At 49.8% G+C, this 18727-nt stretch overlaps 2 protein-coding genes across 2 annotated transcripts in view; both read left to right on the plus strand.

Annotated features, from left to right (window-relative positions):
• RASGRF2 (Ras protein specific guanine nucleotide releasing factor 2) overlaps nucleotides 1–794 on the plus strand; it is a 236943-nt gene extending 236149 nt beyond the window's left edge. The window contains exon 27 of the mRNA XM_055342302.1: nucleotides 593–794. Within this exon, the coding sequence (XP_055198277.1) occupies nucleotides 593–685 (93 nt within the window). The 3' untranslated portion in view covers nucleotides 686–794. The remainder of the gene's footprint in view (nucleotides 1–592) is intronic.
• A 7787-nt stretch (nucleotides 795–8581) lies between these two features.
• CKMT2 (creatine kinase, mitochondrial 2) overlaps nucleotides 8582–18727 on the plus strand; it is a 31625-nt gene continuing 21479 nt past the window's right edge. The window contains exon 1 of the mRNA XM_055342249.1: nucleotides 8582–8648. The gene's annotated coding sequence lies outside the window, so the exon portion shown is untranslated. The remainder of the gene's footprint in view (nucleotides 8649–18727) is intronic.

The following is an 18727-nucleotide window of genomic DNA, read 5'->3' on the forward strand; positions in this document are numbered from 1 at the left end:
GTCTCTTTTTCTTTCTCCCTCCCTTCCTTCTTCTTCCTCTTCCCCTTTTCTTTCCTTCCCTCCGTTTCTCCTCCTCCTCCTTCTTCTTCCCCTTTGGCTTTTTTCTCTTTCTTTTTTCTTTCTCTCTTTTTCTTTCACCCTCCCTTCCTCCTTCTTCCTCTTCCTTTCCTTTTCTTTCTTTCTTTCTTCTTTCCCTCCCTCCCTCCATTTCTTCTCCTCCTCCTTCTTCCCCTTCATCTTTCTTTTTTCTTTTTCTTTCTTCCTCCCTTCCTTCTTCTTCTTTTTCTTTCTTTCCTTCCTTCCTTCCTTCCTTCCTTCCTTCCTTCCTTCCTTCCTTCCTTCCTTCCTTCCTTCCTTCCTTCCTCCTTTCCTTTCCTTTCCTTTCCTTTCCTTTCCTTTCCTTTCCTTTCCTTTCCTTTCCTTTTTCCTTTCCTTTCCTTTCTCTTTCCAATGAGAATATATTCATGATCTCTTTTTTAAAAATCCTGTAACATTTTTAAATGCTCGAGGGGGCATGTGGAGTTGTGTCAGACTGCATTCGGGGGACAGTGTTCGGAGCGAGCCCACGGCCGGCGTTTCCCTGTTCCTCCAGGTCACCCAGTACCTGCTCGACAAAGCCCTCATCATAGACGAAGACACGCTCTACGAACTGTCCCTCAAAATCGAGCCCCGGCTCCCGGCCTGAGGCTGGGCCGCCGCACCGTGCATGCCCCGCCCCGCGGCCTCCTGCCTCCTCGGGGCGCACCCAGACCGCCTCCAGCCTGCGAAGCCCCGGCCCTGGGCGGGAGCCGGACGCCGCAGACTCGGGGGGGGGGGGGGGCCGGTGAGCCGAGGGTGCGCTTCTCCGGGGGGCGCCGCGCCGAGCAGCCGAGCACCACCCTCCCCCGGCCCGCCCGCCGCCTCCGCTGTTTTCTGCCTCCGGAGGAGCGTCCAGAGCGGCTCCGTCTGCGGGGCGGGTGCTCGAGCAGCCCCGGCGTCCGGCACGTGCACGGTTCGGGCGCCTCCGAGCTCACGTGGGAGGAGCCGCACCGCCTGCAACTGCTGCTTTGGTCCCGAGGCAGCAGGCCCGAGGGCAGGGAGCGGACTGCGCATGCGTGGGCCGCGGGTGGCTGCAGGCGCGCCCTCGCACCTCCCCCGCTTGCCCCCTGCCCTCCCCACGGCGAAGGCGGATTTCTCTCTCTCTCTCTCCTTTTTTTTTTTTTTTTTTTTCTGATTTGCACAAACCATTTTTACGCTCACTGCAAATACTGGTTGTATTTTCTAGAACGTTGTTCAACAGGATTTTCTCTTGCAAACCCACACGTCCGTGTGCTGTTGGTAGATGGTCCTGCACCGGTCATCCTTGGTTTTCAATTTGGGGATACTTCTGAGGGAACACATTCCATGTGTGGGGGGACGGGGACCCACTGCTCAACAGCGCTTGCATCAGAAGACGCAGTGCAGGGGTCGCCGCTGCCCGGGCCGGGAGGTGAGGCGGCTTTTTCCAGGATTGATGGTGGTTGCAGAAATAGGGCTATCTCGCGTTCACCTCCCTCTTCTCTTCTCAGGGAGAGCTCTGCTTTACAAGAAGAAACAGCAAAATGCAGAGTTCTTGGTACCTGAGCCTATTGCACCTGCTGGTTTCTCTTGGAGGCATGAAGTATATTGATGCTGACAGTGAAAAAAAAAATTGACCTGTCTAGCTGTTTTCCCTCCTTCTTTGCACTTTAATTCTCTTGTTAGAACTAACGGCTGCCTAATACGTTCAATGTGCCAGCTCGTAAGACCCAGTGGAAGCACTAGCGTTCCTAATGTACCATAGAAGTGGAAAATGTACATTTTTCCTGCATGGTAAGGGCCATCTCTGTACATAACTATCTAGTGAGATACCAAGTAAGTAAAAGGAACTATTTACAATATTTGAAGACCATTCCAAAAAATATTTTCAATAGCTCATATTAGCCAACAGTGTAGCACTAAACCCCAGGAGGGTTACTAATGAATGCTTTCTTTTTCTCTTTTTTTCTTTTTTTTCTTTTTTTAAAGTTGCTTGTTTGTTCTCTTTAGTTTCAAATAAGAGGTTGATGCATCTTGATGCATGATAAGAAGCATGGGTTGTCTGGATCCTAACTGCATAACGTGCAATTTATTTCACAGTGTTCACAAACTGAGGGTTTGAACTAATATATGTCAACTGCAAGACCTCAAGGTCTTGCAGAAGAAAAGGAAAATAAAGGTTAACTTTCCTGGCTCAAAAACACAGTCTTGGAAGGTGGACTAAGCCCAGGAAAAATCAGTGACAGCACCACACATATCATAGTTTCAGGCAAAACAAACATGTGGGAAGGTCCATGCGCTCTGCTTTGAAGCCCCCCAAAGTTTCCCAGGGGCGAAGAGGTCATTCTGTGTGCACTTTCCCGGGAAGTTTGGACCGTTATTTCTCTGACCCAAATGTTCCAGGGGCACTGCAGCCATCCTTACTAAAGAAAAATGAGAGACCGAGGAATTTCCAAATGCTCCTCCCCTTTCTCAGAGAGCCCAGGTTTCCTCAACCCAGTGACAAAGGTTTCTGGGGTTTTCCTGTAGAATGTTGTAAGCGCCCCCAGTGGTCAGCTATAGGAACCATCAATTGCTATGATGACCTTTAGTGTTTTATTGAATTACATGTCCCTCCTGCTTACTAGAGTCCGAAACCTTGCTGGAACTGCAAGAGAGAGAACTCTACCTCCAGGGGGGCTCCTTTTGATGACCTGCACCATTTCTGCACCATCTGGGATAAGAATGTGCATTCTAAAAAACCTCAATTTGGTCACACTTAAAATCGCCAAGAGCAACTTGTAGTGCTTTTGATTGTTAAGGCACCCATCCTCTTCGGCCTTTCAAGTGTGTATTTAGTGTTGCACTGTGCACTCCCAGCTGTGTCTGCCTATATTCCATTATATGAGACCCACTTCTAAGACTCAAAGGCAGGTCAGCCCCCAACAACCAAATAGCAAATACTTATATTATTGCAAAATTAACCTAGAAAATCAGAAGTAAAAAAGCCAATTTCATGCTTTCAGCTGAATACCCACATTTTGTACTGTCAATGAAATTACCTTGGGACTTTTAGGGGATGCCTTTCATTATTAGCTACGACATCCAGTTTTGCTGCAGGGACAAATCTCTTACTTAAGCCAATATATTATGTGACAGATTTAGGCATGAAGTAGAATGTTGTCACTTTTCCTTAGCATTTCTCTGAAGGAATCTAAAGAGAGAATTTTAAACTACTGTTGCAATATTTGCCAGTGGCTCTCACACAAAGCCCCCAGCACTGTTAGATTTTTTTTTTTTTTAATCTTAAAGCACTGCTTAAAAACAAATGAAACTCATAGAACCTGGATAACTTGGAAGAGAATCCGTTCTGGAGTATATGATGACAGACTAGCACCTCTTCTCTCACCATATTATAAAAGATATAGCCTTGGGTCTGCAATGATTGGGCCACTTTTTAAATTCTCAACTAAAAAAATAATGCGATAGAGGGCTTATTCCCCCCCCCCACCCCATTAACTTTTATTTTAAAATAAAGGATTTTCTTTAGCTTTTCTTTTAAAGTTCTATTTTATTCCCCCTGACAAAAAACTTTCTCTTTGCTTTAAAGACTTTTAAAATCCAACCTGTGAAGTTTATCATTTTTTTTTACTACTCTTGAAATGGGATATACTATATATGGGATATATATTACATGGTGGAATAAATTATATGTTATTTATGGCTAGAGAATAAAGCCAGGCTAATGTCCACAGCCAGAAGGAATAAATGAACTCAATTCACTTTCATTTCAGCAAGAGAGCAGATTGTAAGTTTAGATAGTGACTTGATTACAACGCCACTACGTGAATCCTGTTAATAAGACTTGAGTCAATGAAATCTAATCACAGTGTCATTTTTCCATGGCTGTGGGTGACTTAAAATTAAGGCAGGGCAGAGAGAGAGTAGAAAACAACCATTTTGTTATAGGTATAAACACATGGATGATGATTGAGATAATTATTCATTTTGGCTGCCACACAGCCTAAAATTAACATTAGGGTTGATTGTACTTGATCTCATCTGCCCAAGAAAAAGAAGAGATCTACTGGATGTTGAGCTACTGTCTTTTGCACAGCCCATGTCGTTTTTCCCTAGAAAAGCAGTTGTGAAAGAGCTGGCCAAGGTGCCCTAGCTCTGAGACCGAGACCCAGATGTCCACCTGCAAGCTGGGAAACCTTAGGCCAGTGCTAAAACAGCCTTGAGCCCATTTCCTGATCTGCAAAATGGAACTAATCTTGATTCCTGTGCTGCCTACCTCACAGGGCTGTCATCAGGACAACATGGGTTAGAGTGTGTAAACTGTAATGTGCTGTCCAAATGTGAGGTAACATGATTACCATCCTCAGCTCTCTTTGGCAGAGAATTATTTAAATGTATTTCTTTGTTATTTGTGTGTGTGTGATGGACAGACCCGTGTGTTACCTTGAGGAGCATAATATTTGTGTCCAGTAACTGCAAATCTCCTGACATTTGTGATTCTGACAGAGGGGTTTGTGCCGTGGCCTAACACTTTGCCAGGTGGGGTGTGCGTTATACCTATATGCAAATTAAATTTTGCCTTTCTTGATTCTCGAAAATCTCGTTAGTCTCTTCATTGATTTCTTTTTGCATTTTTCTACCTTGCCTTCTTTGTAGCAATGGGCTTCTTCGGATATTCTTTTACTTCTAAAGTTCAGGAGAAAGTAAAGTTTGGAAGAAGCCTATGTTGCAAGGCACTAAAATATCAGAGATTGGGGGGATCCTTAGAAAACATATCAAGGGTCATTGAGTCCCACTGTCTTTCAGTGCTTGAACCTTTCCTGTGACACCCCAGCCCACGTTTGACCACCTTTGACCACCCCCAGGCACACAGAACTCATTGCTGCCCAAACAGCTCGGTTCATCTAATGGCAGCTCGATACTCATGAACAGGCCGAGTGCTCAGGGGACATGGCCCAGCCATCACTCTGACCTTGGATGGGCTACTGAGCCAACTGAGGCTAAGTTCCTCACCTGTGAAATAAGACGCCTATCTGTCCTCAGAATTACTGCAATGGCCAAGTGGATTTATGTCAAGTAGATGAAGGCGTGCTAACGTTTTGAGCCAAAGAGAGCATGGTGCAGCTGTCACCCACAAGTGAGAACTGAGGGAAGGAGGACTTTGGGTGTCTTCTGCTTCATTGGCTTTCTTTTCCAATTCTGAAATGAGCCATCAGGCTGGTGGGGATTCAGGAACCCAGGTTCTTCTTAACTTATGAGTTGGCCATCCCGCAGAGCATTGCGCTTGCCTGCTGCCACATGCAGAGCCCTGGACTCAGGAACGCGAAAGAGAATAAGCCCAGGACTGATTCTGATTCCCTCTAATGCAAGTGTTACGGCAGTGGCACGCCTCACTTCCGTTCCTGTCTGTATGACGAGAGTCAGCCACGTGGCCACACTGGCTACCAGGTGTGGATTGAACCCCCGAGCTTGGAAGAGAGTCGGCAGTGATGAGAGGGGGATAAATGACATATAACAGGGTCATGTTTGAGGGATTTTTGGAACTGTGGAATTATGTTGAGTCCCTTGTAGAGGTTTGCCAATCCGCTCATACTCTTCAAGATGGCCAGGTCCCCAACAGATCGTCAGCACCCCCTTTTCTTAGCAACATGCCCACTTCTCTTCTGACCTTACTTACTAATGTAAAACTGTCCTGTAAGAGATGAGGGGTTGGGGTAAGGGGGGAGGGGTTGGGGAGGGGGGAGCACCAAATGTCCTTTAGCTGGGACTTGGGGAAAACAAAGAAGAGGGGTTTCTCATTGTAACTGCCGTTCTATAAATTCCGCATTTCCATGCTCATCAAAGCTTCGTCATTTTCTGGGTTTGGGATCTGGGTTACTTCAGGGTCACTGGATTTATTTCATTTGGTGCCTGAAATGACTGGAAACAGTGTGCCCGCCAAAGAGCTACTTTAGGAAGAAAAAGGCCTAAACTCCCCTCACTCCATCTTCCCCTACCCCAACCCACAGAGCCCAGCTTGCTGAGCAGCTGTCAGCCCAGAGACCTCCAGCTTGCTGCCTGTTCTGTTGCTGGCCCCCAGGGACAGGGAAGACCATGGCCCTTTATGGTAGAACTTGCATACTGGGAACTCTGACTCCTAGAAGATCATGCAGTCCATTTGGTTGGCCCCAATCTGTAATTTTTTTTTAATGAAATAACATGGAAGAGCTTAGAAAATACCTGAGTAAATCATATGTAGAAAGGATAAGTATTGCTTTGTAAAAATTTCGATTCAGTACAAGCTAGACCAAAATGATGGGGTATGTATTAACCAACGTATGACCAACACACAGGCAGGGGCTTGACTTCTGTGTGCGCAGCTTGAGGAATTTTTATGCATGTGAAGTTGGGACAGATGGGGTTAGTCAGGAAAGGATAAGGGAAAGGCCCAGAGTCAGGCTCCCATAAACCTCTGGGCTCCCATAAATCCCAAGGACACTGAAAGGCCCCAGAGTCAGGCTCCTACACATCCCAAGGAAACAGAGATAAGGCAGAAAAAAAAAAAAAAGATTAAAACAAAACAAACAAAACAAAACAAAACAAAAAAACCACACACATAAACCTGGCTTCCTAACTCCAAAATGTTAGGGAGTATCTCCCTTTGACGGTTACCAGGCAATCACAGGAACTCAGCAGACCCCAAAACAGCCATACTCAATGACTCAAGAAAGCACAAAGAAATCTCCAGGCTGTGGGCTTCCTGGTCAGTTCTCAATAAAAAGTTGGCCAGAAAGCCCTCAGTGGCAGATCTGTCGGGACCCCTCTCGCTTCTGAGCTTTCTATCTCTGCTTAATAAACTTCCCTCCTTTGCTGTCTGTTGTCCGCGAGATTCATTCTTCCACTGGTGAGACAAGAACCCAGTTCTCCCGTGTCACATGTATGCACCCATATGGTCACCCTAAAATCAGGAAACTTCCAGACCCCAGAAGGTCCCCCTCACGCCCTCTCCCGGTCAGTAACCCCATGCAAAGGTAAAATACTTATTTTTGGTTTGGGTCATACTTCAAAGTAGGAGCTCTGAAAGAGAACCACTCCAGGTTGGAGGTTATTCCTGGGCTCCACGCCCGGCTCGGGCTTGGACCCGGAGAAAAAGGGAAAGGAACCAGCTGGTGATGTGCACCTGGCCAGAGAAGCCGGGTACGTGACAGTCGCCAGACACCCAGGCAGCTCCCTCTGAAATGTCAGGGCTGCTGCCCAAGTCCCCTTGCGTCGCTATTTACAGGCAACCTTTCTGGTGGGCGCATGTCCCAAGGAAGGCTATTTTTAAGCAGGGCAGTGGCCTGCAGGGCTTTCTGCACATATTAAACTAGTGGAGATTGCAAGTGAAGTCGTCCCGCCGGCTACCGTCTACCGCAGAGAGCTCCGACCGAAAGACAAACAGCGGCCCGGGGAGTGGGGGCTGAGCGTCTGCCTTCGGCCCAGGGTGTGATCCTGGAGACCCTGGACCGAGTCCCACGTCAGGCTCTCTGTATGATGCCTGCTTCTCCCTCTGCCTGTGTCTCTGCCTCTCTCTCTGTGTGTCTCTCATGAATAAATAAATAAAATCTTTAGGAAAAAAAAAAAAAGGCAAACGTGCTTGCCACTGCCCCCGGAATCCAGGCGGCAGACAGCAGGTTGGAAGGACACCAGGTCCCCGGCTGATTGGCAGCCGCGGAGAGGCAGCTTTAGCATCTTCGTCTCCGCCCCCGGCTGGGGGCGCGGGGTCGTTCTCCGCCCGGTGGGGCTGCAGGGGGCGCAGGGCCACGAAGCCGGGCCCGGAGCTGCGGCGCCCCTGCCGGCCTTCGGCCCGGAGCCCGAGCCGCGCGCCCACAACCTGGCAGAGCGCCGGGAGCCGCAGCCTCCAGATCCGAGCGCGCAGGGGGCAGAACGCGCGGAGGGGCGGGCGCCAGCGAGCCCAGCGCCAGGGGCCGCGCCCGCGCCCGGGCTTCAAGGGCACGGCGGGGCCGCGCCGACGCCGACCCGAGCCTCGGGATCGGCCGCCCAGCGCCCCGCCCCGCCAGGGCCCCGCCCCGCCCGACCTGCCCAGTGCCCCGCCCCGCGCCGCGCCGCGCCCCGCCCCGCCCCGCCCCGCCCAACCTGCCCAGGGCCCCACTCCGCCCACTCGGGGCCCCGCCCCGCGCCCCAACCCACCCACCCTGCCCAGCGCCCCGCCCACCCCAGGCCCCCCCACCCAGGGCCCCGCCCCCGCCCCGACCTGCCCGGCGCCCCTCCCACCCCCAGGCCCCGCCCACCCAGGGCCCGCCCCCGCCCCGCCCTGCCCAGCGCCCCGCCCCCCAGGCCCCCGCCCCCCCCCCAGGGCCCCCGCCCCGCCCCGACCTGCCCGGCGCCCCTCCCACCCCCAGGCCCCGTCCACCCAGACCCCGCCCCGCCCCCAGGGGCCCCGCCCGGCGCCCCTCCCACTCCGGGCCCCGCCCACCCAGGGCCCCGCCCCGACCTGCCCAGCGCCCCCGCCCACCCCAGGCCCGGCCCACCCAGGGCCCCGCCCCGCCCGCCGCCTTTCCCGGCCTGGCCCGACCGCCGCCGTCACTCTTCTCAGCTGTCGCGGCAGCGGACGCGGGGACTCCGGCTCCGAGGTCAGTGGGCCCCGAAACCCGACTTTATTCCCGCAGGGCGGGGGTCGGGACGGGTGGGACCGCGGTGGTGCTGCTGTCGCGGGCCCCGCTGGGGGGGCTCCCGGCAGGCGACCCGCCCGGGCCCCGCCGCGCGTGGGCTGCCCGCGTCGGCACCTTGCGGGCCGGCTGGTCTCCGAGGCCTCGGGAATGCCTCGACGGAAGCTCGAAATGCCCCCGAGCTCGGGCCCGCGACCTCCAGCTAACCCACTGGTTTCTGGGAACGATTTCCAACCTCAGCGGCGTCGACGCAGGTGCAGCCCCGTGAGTTGGGGTCAGTAAGTGGGAGATGGACGTCGGAAGGCCGTCCCTCCGGAGGAGCTGGCGCCTAAGCCAACGGCGGGCCCGGCTAACCTGCTCGACGCCGTGTGGCCAGAGGTTCGCTCCGGGGGTCGCCGACCGTGAGCCGGCCAGGTGCCCGAAATCCCCCGGAGGAGGCGGGAGGCAGCGCTGCGCCACCGGCCCTACTGGGTCTCGTCCCTGCTCGCCCGCTGCCTGGCTCCCGGGCCTTGCTGTCAGCCCTGGTTGGTCCCTTGGGTGGGTGACACGTCTGCCTCAAATGCCCCGGCGGGTGTGGACAGCGAGAAGCCAAACGCCCTGGCCGGGCGGCCCTGGGTCAGCTGGAATCCGTGAGGCCGGTTCGTGCCCTTGTGACAAGGTGATGCTGCTTGGGCCGCTTTTCCTCCTGTCGCTCTCACAGCCCCGTGGCTGGGCTGGGCCCGTGTCCTCGGGCTGTTTGCTCTGGGCTCAAGGAGAAGCCCTCCCCTCCCCCCATGGGAGCTTGGCAGGGGGCCTCCCGGCCCAGCAGCTCTGGGAGGCTACCTGGGTATTATTGGCTGTGTGGGATCCACTTCCTCCTCCGCACTTAAAGGTGATTTTCCCCCAAACCCAGCTTTTAGAGTTGACCCTTCTGTGGGCCGAGGCTCCGTGTCAGCGAAGGGCACAAGGGCCCCCTGCATCCTCCGGCCCTGCCAGTTCCATGATCGAATCCTAGATCCTTAGGGAATGGGTCCTGGGCCCGGCCAGTTTCCCTAAAGAGGTGCCTGAGGAAGGTCCAGCAGACCACAGGGTGGGAGGTAGGGTGAGGAGGAGGGGGCCCTGGTGCTCAGAGGCAGGAGCAGCCTGCCGCTGCCTTGGAGGCCCTGGGCCTCCATCGCTGCCACAGCGTACAGGAGCCCCTGGCCGCCTTTGCCCACTGAGCCAGAGCCCTGCAGGGTGCCAGGCCTGAAGGTGACTGTGGGAGGGCACGGCCACCCTTGCCGGAGGCCACACAGATCCCTTTCCTTGGGCAGGGGAGAAGGCACCCACTCCTTTACAGCGTTTCGTGGGACCAGACATCTCCTGTCTGTTTCCTTGAAAACCATTTACCTGTGAGAGAGGAGCGTGTAGTGGCCGTGACCCCACCCTGTCAGGAGCCCTAGGAGAGGCCTCTCGGTGGTGGGGAAGGACCAGCAGTACCTCGTGCTTATCACTTTCTACTTGCGGAATGGAAGAGAGGTGACCAGGATATCTAGAGGTGGTGAGGGAACTCGAACCCTGTGCCCTCTGGGAGAATTGGGAGGGGGACAGCCATTTGCTGCTGGCCTGGTGGACTGACATCATGGGAATCTGTTCAGAGTGTTCTGTGGAACTGGTCCAACCCCGAGCATGTCCTCTGTTTTGGGGTGACTTTCTGGAAGGAAAGCTGGCACGTGGTCCTCCCATTGGCCTTCCACTGCCCTCCAGCCCCAAGGAGTTCAAACACATGGACGCGGCGCCTGGCCCGGCCAGGAATAACTCTGAGTCAGCAGAAAGGCACCCGGGGCATCTTGCTCCAGGACAGTCAGGGAGACCAGGAATCTCCAAATCGAGGCAGTGACAGACTAAAGCCTCCACATTCTAGAAAGTGACAGAACCAGACAAAACTCTTCCACCAGGTCCCAGACTCCCAGTATGCCTACCTAGGCCGGAGAGATGGCTCTTGGGCACTCTGACCAAAAGCCTTCATATGCTGGTTTCTTAGTTTTTTACGGAGAGGGCAAGTAGCAACAAACATAATATTATTGCCTTCTGCTGAGACCTTTCCCCCAGATAGAAACCTCCCTGGCTCGGAGCCCAGGATTTTTTTTTTTTTAAGATTTTATTTATTCATGAGAGACATAGTGGAGAGAGCGAGAGAGAGACACAGGCAGAGGGAGAAGCAGACTCCATGCAGGGAGCCCAATGCGGGACGATCGTGGGTCTCAGAGCCCAGGATCTCTGCCAGGTTTTATCCCCGGTGCTATAAACAGTGCTTTTCAAATCAGGAGTCCTAGAGGTGTTCTGGGTTAAGGAGACAGGCAGACGGTTTCTATGGGGTGCGGGCTAGAGACGACCGCCCTCCTCATCCCTGCTGCATAAGGGAGGGCACAGGAGGGGCGGAGAGAGAAGACAAGCCCATGGCCCACCTCCGCAGCCAAGGCAGGCTGGCTGGCCCTGCATCCCCTGCATAGCTGGCAGGCACGGTGGTCACCTGATAGCCCAGTGGGGTGGACAGAGAAACCCTGATATCTGGGCTACCTCCGGAGCCTGAGGACAAGGAAAGGGCATGGTTTGTAATATTCTGGGACTCTGCGGAGTCACCTGCTTTGAGGTGACGTTCCTGTGCCTGGGAGCTCTTTTGATAAATGCATTTCTACAAGTCTTGGGGAGTCTGAGGGCAGGGTCCTGTGGTCTTTTTTTTTTTTTTTTTTTAAGATTTTATTTATTCTTGAGAGACACAGGCAGAGGCAGAAGCAGGCTCCATGCAGGGAGCCCGACGTGGGACTTGATCCTGGGACCCCAAGATCAGGCCGTGAACTGAAGGCAGGCGCTAAACCACTGAGCCACCCAGGGAATCCCACTCCCAGGTCTTAAATCACAGATGCTTTCCCTCCAGTCAGTGCAGGGCTGCCAGTGAGGTGCTGCGATTTGCAAGGATCCCAAATTTAGGGCTAAAGACACACGTAGCTTTCAATCCCAGCTCTTTCAACATACCCTAGACCTGGAGCAGGTCACCCAACCTCTCTCGAGCCTCTGTTTCCCCAACTACAAAATAATGCTTCCTTGTCAGGATTGTTGCAAAGACTGAAAACACTGTTTGTAAGGTTCCTTACATGGTGCCTGCTCATGATAGGAGCTCAATAAATGTTAATTAAAAAAAAAAAAAGCTTTGAATGGGCACGCAGGGATGGAAAGGATGTCCCAAGTGGAAAGGCAGAGCAAAAGTTCACCTGGGGGCAAGATCCCCTGATAACAGGGGTCTGGAGAAGAACGTAGGAGCCCAGGTGGTTAAATCCATTTAGTGAAATCAGATGCTGGTTTTTGGAGCAGGTTCAGTGGATCTGAATGTATGCAGTGGGTTCCTTCTTAAATGTAGGCTTATTCTCAGCTTACAGATAAAACAATTAAATGAAACACTTGAAATGCTAAAAGCATAAGCTAAAATGAACAAACATTCAGAGAAGGGGTAGACCAGTGCTGGTTGGGATAATCAGGGTTGGCTTTTGGAAGAGAGTAGTAACCCTCCCAGACCCTTAGGGTCATCAAGGGAGAAGGGCCTGGCATGTAGTCAGTGCTCACTGCAGCCTGTTAACCCTCACAACACCTGGGGGGAGGTCTCCTCAAGCCCTTCTAGAGATGGAGCTGCTAAGGCTCAGATTCCCAGACCCTACACATGTGATGGCCCCATTCTTTTTTTTTTTTTAAGATTTTATTTATTTATTCATGAGACACACACACACACACACACACACACACACACACACAGAGGCAGAGACACAGGCAGAGGAGAAGCAGGCTCCCTGCAGGGAGCCCGACGCGCGGGACTCGATCCCGGGTCCCCAGGATCACGCCCTGGGCTGAAGGTGGCGCTAAACCGCTGAGCCACTGAGCCATCACCCTGCCCTGATGGCCCCATTCTTGCAGAAAACTCAGTCAAGAGATACAGTCTCAAAATCTGGACTTCTAACACACTTCACAGTTGATGTACGTTTTAGCCTGGTACTTTTTTTAGCCATAAAATTATATATGCTTATTTTTGCAAAGTGACACAATAAAGAGTTCTATTAAGAAAAACTAATAATCTGCCTCCTCCAAGTCGTTGCTCTGACATAATCCTCTTTAGTGGTTTGAATAACTAGTATGAAGAACTTTTGGTACTTTTTGTTCACATAAATATATGCAAATGCATATATATTTACACTGTTATAAAACTGGAACCACTCATACTCCTTACTCTGCAAGTAGTTTTTCCTTTTAACCTAAAAAATATGGCATAGATGTTAAGGGTAAGTGGAGGCAGTCTTACCTAATTCTTTAATAGCTGCGGAATATTCCACTGTACGAATGTGCCCACTTGATACAACCCTTCTCACTTTAATGGACAGACGGCTTGCAGATTTTAGTTGTCTCTTTGCCACTACAGTGTTCCATAATCATAATCATAATCATAATCGACTCTCTTCTTATATACTGGCAGCTTTATTTCTGCAGAATGGATTTTCAAAGTTTGATGCTGGGCTAGCAGCTCTGCACTTGTTAATAGATGTTTCTTGGTTCGCTTTCCAAACTGGTTGTAGTGTCTCTCTGAGCAGTGATTGGATCACAGTTGATATGGGGATGGCTAATGTAGAGCTGCACCCTGTCACCTCCTGCCTCCCTAACCCTCCTCAGCACTACTCAGCAGGAGCCTTTTAAGGCCAAAAGAAGGCCTATCCTTGCCCTTTGCGTGGGCCTTTATTTATTGCTCCCCTCCAGCTTTATTGAGATGTAATTGGCATGCAACATTGTGTAAGTTGAAAGCATACATTGGATACATGTATATATTGTAAAATGATTGCCAGCATAGCATTAGCTAACACCCCTATTGCATCACATAATTACCATTTCTATTTTGTGGTGAGAACATTTAAGATCTATTCTCTTGGCAACTTTCAAGGATATAATATGGTATTTTTAATTATAATCCCTATACTATACATTAGATGCTCAGAAATTTTTATTTTATGTTCCCAGGTTTCAGCACCAAAACAACAACAACAACAACAACAACAAAAAACCCCACACCAATCTCCCCCCTCCACACACACAAAAGACATTTTTATTTTATAACTGGAAATAATCTTGGACCAACATCTCTCCATTTCTTCCACTCCCCATCCCCTAGTAACTACCACTCTACTCTGTTTCTAGGGGTTCGGTTTTTTAGACTTCATATAAGTGATGCGATACTGTATTCTTCTTGGTCTGACTTATTTCACCTACACAGTGTCCTCAAGGTTCACCTATGTTGTACCAAATGGCAGGATGTCCTTATTTCTCATGGCTAAATACTATTCCATTGTGCAAGTGTGTGCGTGCGTGCGTGAGTGTGTGTGTGTGTGTGTGTGTGTGTGTGTGTGTGTGACATCTGTATCCACTCATCTACTGGCAGACACTGGTTGTTTCATATTGTGGCTACTATGAAAAATGCTGTAATGAACACAGAAATGCAGCTTTCTCTTTGAGATACTGATTGCATTTCCTTTGAACATATAACCAGAAGTGGGAATGCTGGATCATATGGTAGTTCTATTTTTTAATTTTTGAGTTATCTTCATACTGTTTTCCATAGTCGCTAACCAGTCAATTGACACTCCCACCAATCATGCACAAAGTTCCCTCTTTTCCACATCCTCACAGTTACTTATCTCTTGATTTTGTTTTTTTACTGAAGTATAATTAACATACAGTGTTATAGTAGTTTCAGATGTAAACATATTGATCCAACAATTCTCTGCATATTGATTCAACATTCTATACTCACCATGGTAAGTGTAGTCACCATCTGTCACCAGACAATGTTACCAGTCTTACTGACTACATTCCCTATGCTGTACTTTTCAACTCTGTAATTTATTTCATAACCGAAATTATGTACCTCGTAAACCCCCACCCATGTCTCCTCTGGCAACTACCAGTTTGTTCTCTGTATTTGAGAATCTTTTCAAAAACAATTGTCTATTTTTTCTTTGTTCAGTTTTATTTCTTAAGTTCCACATATAAGTGAAATCATGTGGTATTTTTCTGTCTCTGTTTGACTTAGTTCACTTAACATTATACCCTGTAGGTCCATTCATGTTGTTGTAAATGGCAGGATCTTCTTTTTTATGGCTGAATAGTATTCCTGTGTGCGTGTACACACCCCACCCTTCTTTATCCATTCATCTATTGATGGGCACTTGGGTTGCTTCTATATTCTTGGCTATTATAAAAAATGCTGCAATAAACATAAAAGTACAGACATCTTTTTGAATTAGTGTTCATTTTCCTTGGTTTGATACTCAGTAGTGAAATGGCTGGATCCTATGGTATTTCTATTTTCAGTTTTCAGGGACCCCATCCTGTCTTCCACAGTGGCTGCACCAGTTTGCATTTCCACCAACGAGGGTGCACGAGGGTTCCTTTTTTTCCATGTTTGCCAATACTTGTTATTTCTTGTCTTTTTTATTCTAGCCACTCTGATAGGTGGAAGGTGATAGCTTATTGTGGTTTTGATTTGCATTTCCTTGGTGACTAGCGATGGTGAGCATCTTTTCATGTGTCTGTGCACCATCTGTGTAGCATGGGCCTTTACTTAATGGTCTCCACAGGAGCAGAATTTCTGACTTGGAGCAGCAAAGTGTAATTGGCCTGCAGAAAAGCTTCTGCTCTCCAGCTCTGTGGTGCCCTGGACAAGCAGCAGGCCTGAGGAGTCCCTGCAGATGGGGCCTAGAAGAGAAGATATTAGGACTGAAGGAAATGAGGGTTCCTAGGAGGAAGCCGTAGACACAGAAGGGTTGCAGTCTGGAGGGCAGAAACAGGCCTGACCTGCCAGGGATGCACACCCTTGGAGGACCAGGCATTCTCAGAAGGGGAGCCTAGGGCCAAGGGTAAATCTTGGTCAAGTAAACCCAGGAAGGCCCTAGAAGACAGCCTGATCCAGGAAATGGCCTGACTGAGGCGTAAGACAGAAGGGTGCCAGACAAAGTCATCCCTGGGAAGAACCTCGTGTGGCCCCAGGCAGGCTCTATAATCACTTGCTCAGGCCTTTCACATCTCTGGTGGGTTCTCTGGTGGGTGCTCTCGGTGTGTTCAGTTGGTAATTCTGTCAGTCGAAAGGAGTGAGGAAGCCATCAGACCACTTCCCTTGGACAAAGCTGGGCTGTTTGCTAAGGTGAAGGGCGAATGTCCTCAAACACTGTGGCAGCAGGTAGAGGTGACCTCTCAAAATTAGCACAAAGTGACATTAACAAAAGTGGATGACGAGTAGACATGTTCTCCCCTTAGTAAGTGCTGGGTGCTGTTGTGCAGACTCCATCTGGATTATCTCTGTAATCATTTTTCATCATTATTATTTTCATGTTACATTTGAGAAAACAAAGACTTGGAAAGCAGAGTCATTTTCTTGGGACGATAGAGAAGTGTAAGTGGCAGAGCTGGATTCAGATGCAGACCTTCTGGCTTCAGAGCCTCTGATCATGATGCTACACCTGTGTATGTTCCTGGCCACTCACTCCCTGTCACTGCTGGTATTTAGGTAGGGTCTGTGTGAGCCCCCAGGAAAGCCGAAGGAGAGCATTTAGGAACAGGGGGATAGTTGGATAGTTGGCATCCTTTCCAGTCTAGACCTCTCTGATGAGGCCTCAATCACATTAAAAGACATAACCTCCAGGGGTGCCTGGCTGGCTCAGGCAGGAGAGCACGTGAGACTTTTGATCTCAGGATTGTGAGTTCGAGCCCAATGTTTGGCATAGAGCTTACTTTAAAAGAGAAAAAAAGAAAAGAAAAAAAGGAAAAGTAATTTCCCTTGGAATACGTCCCAGGTACCTCCAGTTCAACCTGACCATCCTACCCTTGCCTGTACCCCAAGCCTGCTCCCCAGCTAGGATTCCCAATCAAGTGAAATCCTCAAGTCAGAAACCTGGGAGTCTTCCAAGACTCCTTCATGACTCTCCTGCCCACACATCCGACTGGTCACAAAAGCCCCCTGAGCTCACTAAGTATCTTGGAAATTTGTCCATCTGTTTCCATGAAGCCTTCCCACCACCATGGCTGAAGCCCGGAGAATCTCCTGCCTAGTGTATTCAAGAACATTAGGACCTGATTTCCCTGCCTCTAGACCTCTCCCTCTCTCACCAATTTACCAATTTAGTAACACTAGCCACAAGAACTTCTAGCACTTCTGCTTGTTCCCTCTGTCAGTGTTTGTGCTAAGGGCTCATTTAATCATCACAAAACCTCTATGAGTAGGTCCTATGATCACCCCATCGTATCGGTAAGGAAACTGAGCAGCACTTCTCAAACTGTCTGTAGCAAAGCTGTTATTAATTTCCAATCCATAGCAGACCAATACGCTTGTAAAACATAGTAAGGTACAACTAGTAGAAGAATAAAATAAAGGCTTATAAAATACCAGCTTAAATTTTCTTAGTTAAAATTTTTCTATCAACGCCATATGCATTCTAAATGCTTAATCTCAATTTTTCATCTTCACGAGAAAAATGTCCCTAATCTACCAGTAGACTCGGACCTTTTCTCCTATTAATTCTCTTTGCTCATGTCACTTTATAATGATCTGCTTTTACAGTGATCTCTCTCTCATTCCAGACCATAAGCTTCTGGAGGGCAGCCCCAGCATCTGACGCAGGGATTGGTTTTCTAATATTGATGAGTGGGTGGATAGCCAGACAGATGGACAAATGGATGGATGAATAATGCGATTCAAGGCTAGCCTTTAGGTTGTGATGTGATTTTCTCCACTGTGGAGGCTGTGTTCCTACTTTGCCTGGGCTACTCACTGAGTGGTTGGCCTTAGCCTCATTCATATCTGTCTGTGGAAGCTGCAAGTGTTCTGGAATCTAGAATCAGTTGGGGTTGTCCCCACATCATGGGTTTTCCATTAACCTTTGGGGATAGATAGGCAGCCACCGCAAATCCTAGGCAGATTCAGTCCCAGCTTAATTCAACTCTCTAATTTTCAGGGCAATTATTTTCCATAGATTCCCTCCAAAGCCAAATTTAGATTAGTGACTGTGGCCTGGGATGCCATGTCCTCATCCTGAAGATTAGGGACCCAGCCATAGAACAGGGGTATACTTGGCCTTTATTGTTCTCTTTCTGCGGCATTCAAAGGTAGATTGAATCTGGTGTGGGCTGAGGGCAATGGCCATACTCCCACCTGGGAGATGCCTGGAAAGCAGCTGGCCAGAAAGAGGCACTGCATGCAGGCATCCACAGCCATCTGTTTATGTACATGGTATGTGGTGTTTAGTCAGTGTTTCTGCTCTAATCCTTTGTGGTTCGTGACCTAGTACTAGTCACAGGGCAGGTGGGGGCGAGCAATACGTGGGTCTGATTAAAACTAGACAAGTACAGTGTGGCAGAATGATGTGGTCTCAAAGCAGACCGTGCCCTCCCAGGAGCTCCCGCAGGGCTCTGGCTCCCCTGGCAGAGCGCATACCCCTTGACTTGTAGTGACCCAGGAGGGCTGAAGCCCATGCGGGGCTCGATCCCAGGATCATGACCTGAGCCAGAGGCAGCCACTTAGCCAACTGAGCCACCCAGGCACCCCTAGTATTAAATCTTATAAAAACAGGATCTTCATTTAAATGAGTGCCTCCTGAAACTCGATATGGACATTTCCTCTACCTATGTGACCTCAGGCTATCAGTTAACCTCTCTGTTTTTGAATTCCCTCATCTGTGACAGGAGGCAAGATAGCTGCTCCTGGGGGTGACTGGAGAAAATACTTTGGCTTTGAAAATGCTCTCTAATTTTGATTTTCCCATCAAGGTACGGAAATAAATGTAATAGTTACAGTTATGCACAGTAAAATGCGTTGCTCTAGGAAGTGGTGAGGTGTCCAGCTCTGCTGGTGTTTAAGGAGGGCTGACAGGAAAGGGGTGCCTGCATTCAGGCTGGGCTAAATGACTGCAAGTCCCTTCTGACTCAGTTCATTCTCTCTCTTATCCAGCATTTACTGCAAACCTTCTGGTGCAGGCTAGTGAGCTTGAAAACCAACAAAA

Source organism: Nyctereutes procyonoides, unplaced genomic scaffold (genome assembly GCF_905146905.1).
Source record: "Nyctereutes procyonoides isolate TBG_1078 unplaced genomic scaffold, NYPRO_anot_genome, whole genome shotgun sequence".
Lineage (NCBI taxonomy): Eukaryota > Metazoa > Chordata > Mammalia > Carnivora > Canidae > Nyctereutes > Nyctereutes procyonoides.